Here is an 11,233-nt window from a genome sequence, read left to right as displayed (position 1 = left end):
TGTCATACCTCGTTGTATTCGTAACTAAATTCCTATCCATATGTGTTGAAACCAGGAAGATCCAAGAGGTTTCAATTTTTCGCTAATTTTAATGATGGTACCCTTATAAAAAATGCGAAAATTTGTTAAAATTTCGTTTTCTAAAAATAATAAAAATAGTGATAGGGCTAGTTAGATATGTTCATTAGCAGTACAAAGCAGTCTTTATTTTAGCTGTGACACCTTTTTTGGCCAAGTTATGAAGAATACCCCGATTGCAAATATACCATTTTTGACAAAATTTCTTTTTGTACCATTTTCGTTAAAAAAATAACGATTTTTTTGCAATAGCAATAAGAATAGTTGTCCAAAACTGGAATGTCATACCTCGTTGAATTCGTAACTAAATTTCCTATCCATATGTGTTGAAACCTGGAAGATCCAAGAGATTTCAATTTTTTGCAAATTTTAATGATGGTACCCCTTATCGAAAATGCGAAAATTTGTTAAAATTTTGTTTTTGGAAAATCATAAAAATAGTGATAGGGGTAGTTAGATATGTTCATTAGCAGTACAAAGCTCTTTATTTTAGCTGTGACACCTTTTTTGGCCAAGTTATGAAGAAAACCCCGATTGCAAATATACCATTTTTGGCAAAATTTATTTTTATTCCATTTTCGTTACAAAACTAACGATTTTTTTTCAATAGCAATAAGAATAGTTGTCGAAAACTGGAATGTCATATCTCGTTGTATTCGTAACTAAATTCCCTATCCATATGTGTTGAAACCTGGAAAAATTTTGTTTTTGGAAAATCATAAAAATAGTGATAGGGATAGTTAATTATGTTTATTAGAAGCACAAAGCAGTCTTTATTTTAGCTGTGACACCTTTTTTGGCCAAGTTATGGAGTAAACCCCGTACGGGCATATCAGATTTTTAACATCACCTTTTACATCGGTGGAGGAAGCCAGAGCTTTCACCCAATAAAAAAGGTAACTTAATTAAAATACACGGCAACCGAAAGCAGGATTTTCCGTTACTTTTTAAGTTTGCGCTGAACAAGTGCAGTTTTTTCTAGATGCATTTCCGGAGGGATATTCAAAAATAAAACCAGATTAACGTAGTTCTAAGTAATGATTATTTTTATGTCTTTAAATTTATTTATTCCAAAAAGCTATAAATATATTAAAATTTCTTTATATAACAATAGTATATGCTGTATACTATAAGTGTGAAAACCGCATAAATTCTGAGTTGGTATTTTATTGGTTTTTTGGAGCTAGCAAACTTTGGTCACATCGATCTGATGCCTCAGCGGCGTTTCATTCAAAAACTTCCATTAAAACGTAAAACTCTTGATTAAATGGCGTTATCAGTCGAAATTGAGAGGGTAATGGACCAGGGCAACTGCCTAATGCCCGACATCAATATCTGCCAAAGCGACTTGGCCAATCCCACCGAGCCCATTGTCACCAAGATCATGGTGCACTATCTGCGGAGTTTCGGCTTTCGCCTGGAGCCGCCCTATAAGATTGGCACCGAACTCGGTCACTCGTCGAGGGAGGCGCGCGTCTTTCTCATCCGAGTGTGCCGCCAAGTAGAGCGCATCGTCCAGATCAGCTTTCCCAACAAGACCTACACCTATATGGACATAATTAAACCAGGTGAGCGGCAGCCGGTCTTAAGGACATAAATGTATTATTATTAAACAATATTTTGCCTATCAGCTGTTAAAAAAACGCTCGCCACTCTGAGCTACCTTTTCAACCACTTGGCCTACTACAAGGTGTTCAAAAAGAAGGTGCTGGGACCTGTAGAGGAGGCCATTAAGCTAAAGGATTCGCTGACAGCCGAGGTGAAGGCCAAGAGTCAACAGCTGGAGCAATGCAGTCAGAAGACGAAGGATTGCGAAGTGGCCATCAACAAACTCAAGAAAGATTTGCAGGATACTCAAGCAAAGCTTCTACCTTTGAAGAAGTCCTGTAGCGAGCATGAAAACACTCTGGAACTCATCGAGCAGCAGCAAAGTGAGCTGGACAAACGCATCGGTCACTGGGAGCAGCTAGTGGTGGAGGACAGTCAAGTGACTGAACTGCGAGAGTAAGTGCTGCCGGGCAAGCCTAGTTTCTGTGCTTATTTTAATGTCAAACATTGTAGGAAGATAAAGAGCGCATCGTCGCATGTCGAGAGCTGCAAGGCGGAGCTGGCTAGTAAAAAACAGGTGACGAATGAACATCGCCGGATGATCGAAAACAGTCAACATATAGCCACCGCATTGGAGAAAGCCACGGCTGTGCTTTCGCAGTGCAAAGTGGATGATTACAAAGAGAGCTTGAAGCAGCTGGAGGCAGTGGAGAAGCAGTTGCCCACCTGGAAGGTTAATTATCAGAAGCTCCTTCAGGATGCAGAGGCCAAGAAGCAGGAACTCGTTCTTTGTGAACAGCGGTACGAGGAAAGAAACCAGGAAAACGATGCCGAGAATCACAAGCTGCAAAACGAACTCAAACAGCTGCAGGTCGATGTTGAGGATCGCAAGAAACGTCTGGAGGATCTGAATAATCACTTGATCGAGCTAGACCAGCGAAATTTGGAGCAAGATCAGTTATATGCCATATTAAGTGAGCAAATCCATGAGGCTCTCGGCCAAAACTGGCAGATGAATTCCACTTAATATACTGATTTTATTCTATTAATGCAAAACAGCTCAGCTCGTTTTTATGGTTAGGACTGAACAAAGGGGTCGGTGCCGGTTTACGTCTCCATTTTTTTGCTCTCCAGATGGGCCTTCAACTGCTGGCTGAAGTCGTCCTCCACGTTGTCGTCGTCCCAGTTGTCCTCCCACACATTCAGCTCTTCCTCGTCGTCGCCAACGCGGAAATCTACAATGATAGTCATTAGAAAATGCCGATGTACCACCACATTATAGTGACCAACCTTCGGCGGGAAACTCTTCGAACTCGTCGTCCTCCTCCAGGAGGCCCAAGTCTTCGCTCTTGTTGTTGGTCTCCTCCTTCTCTTTCTCCTTTTCCTTATCTGGTGCAGACATTTTGTGTGCTTTTATTAATTCCAACGACGATAAAACAATGTTTTTGACGCTATTCTAGTTTTTTGTTGCTAAATGATGCCAGTCACTTTTAATTGTGTGACCGCAGCTGTACCGTCAAAATATACCACACTGAAAAGTGAACTGGACAAAATACTTTGAAAAATACCGTTGGCACCCGGCAGTGATGCCACATCTGTCTTTATAGCTAGAAAAAGTCGAAACCATCATTAAGAAAACTAAAAAAAAAATGTTTGCAGATTTTTAAAATGTTTCTCCTTTTCCAGTAAAAGAAGAAAGTCATTTTCGTTCAAGGTTTTCACCCGAATAAATTGCGAGTTAAATTCAAAGACAAGCTATTACAAACCGGATAAAGTATATATAATGAAATTCATTTAAAGTCTTAACTTTCTCAGGTTTGTTGTAGACTTTAAAATTGGCTTTATATGCATTTAATGATTTGTATAACATTTTTACGGCTGGCTATTTAGTTTTCAAGCTAAAGGGATTATTGAGCATTTGGGTTTTAAGCTACATTTAATTTAACTGTTGCTGCTGGTTGGCTATTTTAAACAATTAGATCAAAAATGTACCATATGTTAACATTAATAAATATATATGTTATATGCGTATAGGTTTTCATATTGTTTTCGTTCATGAATTGCTGCCTTTTGATTTATTGCATAGCGAACTTTAAGTTTTGTCTATTTTTGGGCTGGTTTTCGTGCTGTCCGAGATGTAGTAAAAATAAAACATATTTCACAATTTGTATTCATCCGTTTAGTTGACTTAATGGTAAAAATTTTGTATGCCAAAATATATACTCCTTTTGTTTCTTCGTTAGTTTCGGTTTCTAGAGTTCACAATTGTAACTCTAGTTCAACATTTAACATTTAGTTGTTGCGGTCTGCAAATCTACACAATTAAATAGTTTGTTTGATTTCGTTTGTGTTTACATTTAGTCAGCTAATGTTATATACGAGGAATAAAACACCTTATATTTGATTAGTAATATTGTTGATCAGTATTGTGTGTGGTTTTGGGCTCTCCACTTCGCTCCTTCTCCGTCCTTTTTTAAACATTATTATTCATCACAGATGCTCTACGCACAAATCAAATTAAATTCAATGCAATTATTATCATCGTTCAACAATTTGTTACAAGCTCCGATTTTTCCGTAATTGCTGTAGCTGTAAATGGGGCGACAAGTTGGATGGGACACATATCCGTGGGATCGGGACATACATTCATTCATCTGGATTAGCCCTGAACAAGAGCCTGTCCTGCTGCTGCCAGCCCACTTAAGTGGTGATCGTTTACAGTGTGTGGAGAGTGGTTAATTCTATTTAGTTTATAAGATAATATGAAAGCTTTTCTAGAAAAAGTGTTGTATCACATATAGAGGAAGTGTTAAATATGTATTCTTTTGTTTAGCATTCGGTTTTGCCAACTGTTTTGTCGCTTCAAGTCAACAGTTCGTAACAAGGATTTGCGTTCTTAAATATTACAGTATATATATGTAAATAGAGTTAAATTAATCAGCTTAGCCTCAATAAAATGCTTTAAAGTAAATACATAAATACGAGCAGTCCGTCTATTCATTTGGACTTCAATTCGGTTATCGTTCAAAAAACATTTTTCAAGATTTTTGCCTTAAAGTGTGATCAAATCAAACACAGAACCTATATTTCGCTTTCGATTTCGAAGAAGAGCACCAATTAAGTTACGCTTAAACACAATAAAAAATAGATTTTAAGCTTGCTTGAGGGGAAAACATACAGTTGTAGCAATAAATACATAAGGGATAAAGTATAACAGCTAAAAATACATCATAAATACTTAGCATAGCTTAGCGTTTCGTGTGCTTGTTGTTTGTTTGCTGGGACATGTCTGTGTGTTATGTGTTTCACATTTTAAATTTCTTTTTAAAACGCTAGGCGTTCTATAACGGCTTAATTTCTGTTTCATCTCGCGCTTACGAACTACATAAATACACATCGAACATCAAAAATATGATAGCTTATATAATATATGCATGGTTACTTAGGTGGTTCGAATTTTCTGCCGATGAAAAAGTTATAAGATGCAATTTTCAATTTCGAGACAATTTCAATTTGTAAAAGTAGTAGTATATTTAAAAATATAAGTTATTGAAGTGTATTTTGACTTCATTGTGCTCAATGGACAGATTCCCAGCTTGGCTCTAGTGTTTTCAACGAAATTAGCTGAAAAACTATACAGTTTACTCTACTTTATATTAGAACAACAAAAACCGAACCACCTTAGCTTGCACATACGATTAATAAGAGTTTTCCAATACGTAATATACAACAATGAGAATTACTCGCGACGCGTTCTTTTTGGGCGTGATGCGGCTATTGAATCTCCTCCTAGGGACGATGATGCCAAGGACGCTCCACCGGTGACTGCTGAGCCACTGCCACCTCCGCCACCGACTCCGCTCAGGACACTGTCGCCGGAACTGGAAGAGATTGCAGTGATGGTGGCTGAAATGGTGGCCGATTGTTTCTCCACTCCGCGAACCTTTCGGGAGGCCACCGACTGGGCGGTGACTTGGAGGGAAATAGCGTGGGTGTTCAGCTTCTCGGCCAGCAGCAGATCCTTTAGGCCCTTCATCTTTTGGCTGTACAAGGTGATGACTGGCCGCTTGAGCATTATCTCGAAGGGATCGTAGTCGTCGCTTGTCTCCTCTTTTTTAGCTTCTTTGTGCTGTGGTTTTCCCAGTTGATCATTTATTTGAACCTGGGATTGTGCTTGGCCAGCGTTGCTGGCCTCACTAGAAACGGGCAACTGGACAGAGGTGCCGCTGCCATTGCTTGTGGTTGTTGGGTTAGTTGTGGTCGCTGCGGGCTCCTTTTTGTCCGCATTGTGGTTGTTGTTGTTGTTATTGCTGTTGCTGTTATTGTTGTTATTGTGGTGTTCTGCATTATCGGATTCGCCGCCAGAAGGCTGTTGCTTCTGATCGGCGAACGGCTGTCCTCCGCCCTGGAGCAGGAAATCCGGATTGAGAATCTTCTCGCCACAGGCAGCAGTTAAATCGGCCAAGGTAGTCGGCAGCTCCGAGTTCTTGGATTTCTGGCAAATAGAATAATAATAATAATACGAATAACTTTTAACAAGAAGGAAACCCACAATCGTGGTAGGCTGTGCCCTGTTTTCTTTCATCTGGGAATTCCTTTCAGAATATACCTCAGTCAACACAGAATCGGTAAGAATAGCTGAACTTAAAAACAAACAACTTAGCTATAAATTTAAATTTTTGTTTGCTTTTAAGACCTGTAGTCCTTACCCAAGTTAATACAACTGGAGTCCGCTTTGTCAACAGACTTACATTAAAAACTATGGATCTTTCGTTCCCAAAGACCACTAATCCGTGTACCAAAATAGCAAAAAGGGTAACAGCGAGCAAATACGATGTAGTCTCCGTGAAGACCCTGCTGATGTTTATAAACAGCAAACTGGATTGCCAATTGCGGGGCATTGGGGATCTTAAAACAGGAGCTGTATACTGCCAACTGATGCACAGACTCTTCCCCGAGTCGATACAAATTCAAAAGGTCAAGTTTTATACGAACGCCATCGTCGACTTCCAGTTAAATTACCGGTTACTGAACAATTGCTTTGAAAAACTAAGTGTAACGGTTTATATGCCGGTGCATGAGTTAACTTTGGGACAAAATCAAGTGGTCTTCTGCAATTGGATGTACAAGTTCTATGAAGCGAACGACAATGGGAACGAATACGATGCCAAAAAGGTAAGGAAAGGATCACCAATCGGGCTCGACAATCGGGCCTGTTCCTCCAATCGAAGCAGCACCTATTCTATTCACAAATGTCAGTCGTTGGTCTTTAATTATGGCAAAAAACCCGCCAGATTCGAGAGGCAAAACAGCCTTGATGCTCTATCATCTAGACCGGGCATCTTTAAGAGTATTCGGCGGGAGAATCCAGAACCACAGCAGAGAAAGAATATCGAAGAGCCCTCGCAATTCCTTGCCGAGAGCAAGCACGTTTCTCTGCCTTCGGATAGCGAAGATGAGTTGGAACTAAAAGCCCGAAGACGATATTTGCTAGATCGGTTTTTGAAAATGCCCCCTAAGAGAAAGAATGATGAGATGACTGACACAGTCGCACCGTCAAAAACCTCGGAGATTCCAATACCAAAGCCAGAAATCAGGCAATTAAAGCGTAAATACGCTCTATGCGACAAGTATGAGCAGGACACAAAGGATCGGCGATCCAATCTTGGTTCCATCGAGAAACTACAATTACAGTTACAAAACTTACAGATTGATAAGGAAAGGCTGGGCAACAAGTTGTCAAGTGTGGAGTCAATATTAAAGAAATGCGCTTTTAATCCAGCAAAAGCTGTTCTGAACTTAAACAAATTGATATTGAACAACCATCCTCAAACGGCAAGAGTGCATCCTCTTAAAACGGATACAGTTAATGATGAAGGATTAACCACGAAAGAAGAATTCAAGTCTTGCACGGAATTTTCTCGTCAGGAGTTAAAATACTGCAATACGACGAGCCTAAGTTCGGAAGACGATGAGCACATACGAAGTTGCAAACTAAGGTTAGGATAAGCCTAAAGGTTCGATGCAAATGTTGCGCTGGAGCGTCCAATTTATAACCCTCGAAAGTACGTATCTAAACTTTAAATGGCAGTGGAAGAATTACCCCATCGGATACTATTTTGATTTTCATACTTAACCTTATGAAAAAATAAATATTGAAAAAAAAGTGGCTGCAAAATTTCGTTCCAAATGAATTTCAAGAATTATGTATTTTCTATTTTCAACTGGACTAAATTGTTAAATTAAATTTATAATGTGAACCCATGAGTATGCTTACCTCTTCCTTTGTGACCAGCCTGTTGTTATTGCCTTCCAAAGCCTCTGATCCTGCAGCTTCCTTCGACTCCTTAGCCTCCTTGGCTTCCAGTTCCGCCCTCGCCAGCTCCGCCTTCGCCTGCTCCGCCTCCAGATCCTCGGGCAACTTGATGACCACCTGGGATCTAATGTCGTAATCGAACTTGGTGATATTATTCACCAGTGGTTTGGCCCAACCAATGTGCAGAATGGGAGTCAAGCTATCCTCCTCCCACTGGCAGATGCCGTCGTAGAATCGCAGTAAATTGGCGAAAACCTCAGAATCTCGTAGAATACTTCTCGCCGAATGACCTGAGCTCTCGGTTTTCATCACGTACGGTATGAGCTCGTTGGCAATGTCCAACAGCTCCTTGTAGATCTCCTCGTCATCACGACACTGATACGTATACAAGCGAATAACGTCCGCCGCATTTGCCCATGCTGCAAAGGCGTCGCGGTATTTGAGCAATCGATTGTAGTAGTTCCCTTGGTAGGTATACGGATACACGTGATGGTTCCGGTAGTGGGTCCTCGCCGACTCTATAGCCTCGCGATATAACTGCTCGCAACTGATGCTGGGATGAGTGCGATGAATCTCCTCCAGCTCACCGAGAGTGCCCAGGGCCATGGGATAGCGTTTGAGGTGACCCAAATCGTAAAGTAGCCACAGCAGCTGCTGTTGGAGCTCTGCCACCTCCACGCAGTCACTGTTCGAGGTCAATGAAATATTCAGAGCGGCACAGATGGCCGCCACTTCCATGCCACGCTCGCAAACCACAGCCAGGCCACCTTAATGTAAGGAAAGGTATGTTAGACAGTGCAACCAGTGGCACGCCCACAGAGATTCAAGCTTACCCAAGTAGAGCCAGGATCCGGATTCGATACCGGGACGAATATCCTGCCCCCGCTTATCCTCGCTTCCTTTGCCATGCCATGTCACTTCGATTGTCTCCACGCGCTTTTGCCCGAATACCACCCAGGCATGATCCTCGGAGATGGCTAGCCGCACGTCCTTGTAGCCGAGCAACTGGCAACCCGCTACCACAGCCAACGCGACTCCGAAGCAGTCCAACTTGTTGCCGGACAGATAGCTGTAGAGGTTTTGCAGGTGAGCCCGATCCTTGTAGCTGCTGCGGATCAGCGAGTTCCAGATCACATCCGACACCTTCTTGATCACCTCGCGGGTGGCCTGGCGGTGGGGCTTGGGCTTCTCGACCACCGACAGGATCGTCTGGAACTTCTTATACAGGCCGGCGATCAGTTCGTGGGTAACAACTGGAAACGGGACGCTGTTGCCCATGATGATGTCATTTCCACCTGTAATTATAAGTGAACAAGTCGTTAATAGTTTTAAATGCTGAAGTAAACCAGCAAAAAGGAGGCAGAAACTTTTCCAATTTGTCTGCAATCGCTTCCGTTTTAACTGGTCACCCTTTGCTAATTGGTTAACGGTGCACGCGAGCTGTAAAAGGTAAAATGGAGTGATAAACGGGGTGCAGTACACACCTGTCGTCGCCTGACTAATGTCACCTGCTGCGACTGCGGCCGCGGCGGCTTGAGCGGCCTGCGCAGCAGCCTCTCCCGTCGTCAAAGACAGCTCGATGTAGCCAACGACGATGGAGAGCAGGGTGAGATCAGGCTCGATTCCAGAGGTTAGAGCGCGACGGAACAGATTGATAACATCGGCCGTGGACTTTAGCGGGAACAGGCTGGCATCGATGACGCCGTTCAGCGCCATAGGACTCGCACTAGCGCTTCTGGTAATCGTGGACATGGTTGCAGGCAGGAGTTCTTCTGATTGCCAAATGATTTAATGGAATAAATGCCCCTTCACTGCAAATATGAAAGTAAACTTGATTAAACTTTAGTTCATATATTGGTATGTTAAAAGTGTAGTTGTAGTTTTTATTTGAAGTATTACTTTCTTACCAAAAGCTGATTTCGTTCAAGTTTGCTTTGGGACGGGTTGCGGATTGTTTGGGCAAGTTATCCAAATTTATAGGCCTGTTTTAGATTAATTTGAAATGAAGAATTAAGTAAGATCTAGCCAAAGAATTCTTCTAACTTACCCAAATAGAATAGCAAATTCGTGTATAATCCTTTGTATACTTTAAATCTTTTCTAATCACCCAAAGGAGAAATCATCAAGCTTCAATGATGTTTCCTGATTTGGAGCTGCGGGGTAAAAATAAGGTAATGTGTTCCAAAAAAAACTGAAGGAACCGTTGGAGTGGACAAACTCACCCGAGTGACAGGATATCCTGCACTTTTCCACCTGTTCGTGCTTCGCTTTTGGGAGCTCCTTATTATCCTGCCGTGGGCCTGGGACTTTCGCCTGGACTCGCCCGATGCCAAATGCTGCGTTTTTGTTGCTGCTGTTTGTACAGCCAGCCACTTTGTGGCTGCAACATTGGCAACAAGTTGACAAACAACTTTTTGTCGTTGTCGCACCTTCTTCTCGGCCCTTTTCCGCTTATTTATTTTCTCCTTTTCTTCGCTTTGTACTTCAAGAGCAGGATTTTTGTTGCTGCTTCACTTGCACTTCTCATTTGCAGCAGCAGCAGTGACAGCAACAACAGCAACGGCCAAACAACTGGTTTTCTGCATGGGCGCTACTGTGTGTGTTTGCATGTGTGTGTGCGTGTGCAGCATGCATGTGCATGTGCACTGGAAAATATGTATATATCCTGTGGCCCTGCGTCCTTCGTCCGATTCCACGTCATCAATTAATCGGCCAGCGGGGACAGGTGAATTTCTCGCACCTTTCTCTCACTCGCTTTTGTTGTTGCCGATTTTCGGCAGCGCGTTTTGTTTTTGTTTTCTTGTTTTTTTCTCTTCAACCCTCCACCCACCGTTCACTGATTTTCCACTTGACACGCAGTTGCCTTTTGCCGCCCGAATCGACCGATTATCTCATCGCGTCGTATGCCAATTAATTCGCGCATTATCTGTGCCGTAATTTCGGCAGCAATTGGGCGGTTTTATTGCGCGACAGACCAGGTGAAAACCAGGTGAAATTCCGACGAAATATTGCGTTGTGTTTACTTCGCTGCGTGCCAGTGTGTCCACACCCAGCACGTGCCGAAATGGCTGGCAGTGTTGCAAAGTATCGCTTTTGTCTGCAAGCAGCTTGGTTTGGTATTTTCAAAAGGTTAAATCTAGTTTGGCGGGTTTTTTGAATTGTTAGAAAAAAATTAATTGTTAGGTGAGATAAGCCGCATGAATATTTATGCAACACATGGTGTAAATCTATTAAAGCGCATCAAATAAATTTTAGGTGGGGGGTCCTCACCTAATTACATATAATTAAAAA

General features: G+C 42.0%; 4 protein-coding genes across 4 annotated transcripts; 2 read left to right on the top strand and 2 right to left on the bottom strand.

The window, feature by feature from the left end:
* Nucleotides 1-1,270: 1,270 nt before the first annotated feature.
* LOC117150223 (myosin-10) lies at nucleotides 1,271-2,682 on the top strand. Its single transcript, XM_033317019.1, has 3 exons — nucleotides 1,271-1,646; nucleotides 1,710-2,082; nucleotides 2,140-2,682. Exons 1-3 carry the CDS (start codon nucleotides 1,346-1,348, stop codon nucleotides 2,651-2,653), a joined length of 1,188 nt encoding a protein of 395 aa, XP_033172910.1. The 5' UTR covers nucleotides 1,271-1,345; the 3' UTR covers nucleotides 2,654-2,682.
* On the bottom strand, nucleotides 2,644-3,127 carry LOC117150224 (probable 26S proteasome complex subunit sem1). Its single transcript, XM_033317020.1, has 2 exons — nucleotides 2,917-3,127; nucleotides 2,644-2,861 (listed from the first exon to the last, which is right to left on the bottom strand). The coding sequence occupies exons 1-2, from the start codon at nucleotides 3,026-3,028 to the stop codon at nucleotides 2,734-2,736; spliced, it is 240 nt and encodes a 79-aa protein (XP_033172911.1). The 5' UTR covers nucleotides 3,029-3,127; the 3' UTR covers nucleotides 2,644-2,733.
* A 334-nt stretch (nucleotides 3,128-3,461) lies between these two features.
* Nucleotides 3,462-10,995, bottom strand: LOC117137334 (menin). The gene is made up of 7 exons (XM_033298729.1): nucleotides 10,165-10,995; nucleotides 9,990-10,095; nucleotides 9,850-9,924; nucleotides 9,427-9,753; nucleotides 8,776-9,237; nucleotides 7,904-8,709; nucleotides 3,462-6,121 (listed from the first exon to the last, which is right to left on the bottom strand). The coding sequence occupies exons 4-7, from the start codon at nucleotides 9,692-9,694 to the stop codon at nucleotides 5,366-5,368; spliced, it is 2,292 nt and encodes a 763-aa protein (XP_033154620.1). The 5' UTR covers nucleotides 9,695-9,753; nucleotides 9,850-9,924; nucleotides 9,990-10,095; nucleotides 10,165-10,995; the 3' UTR covers nucleotides 3,462-5,365.
* LOC117137343 lies at nucleotides 6,237-7,820 on the top strand. Its single transcript, XM_033298741.1, has 2 exons — nucleotides 6,237-6,254; nucleotides 6,321-7,820. The coding sequence occupies exon 2, from the start codon at nucleotides 6,388-6,390 to the stop codon at nucleotides 7,633-7,635; it is 1,248 nt and encodes a 415-aa protein (XP_033154632.1). The 5' UTR covers nucleotides 6,237-6,254; nucleotides 6,321-6,387; the 3' UTR covers nucleotides 7,636-7,820.
* Nucleotides 10,996-11,233: the final 238 nt, after the last annotated feature.

This window comes from Drosophila mauritiana, chromosome 2L (assembly GCF_004382145.1).
Source record: "Drosophila mauritiana strain mau12 chromosome 2L, ASM438214v1, whole genome shotgun sequence".
Lineage (NCBI taxonomy): Eukaryota > Metazoa > Arthropoda > Insecta > Diptera > Drosophilidae > Drosophila > Drosophila mauritiana.
This window is presented reverse-complemented; position numbering and strand designations above follow the sequence as displayed.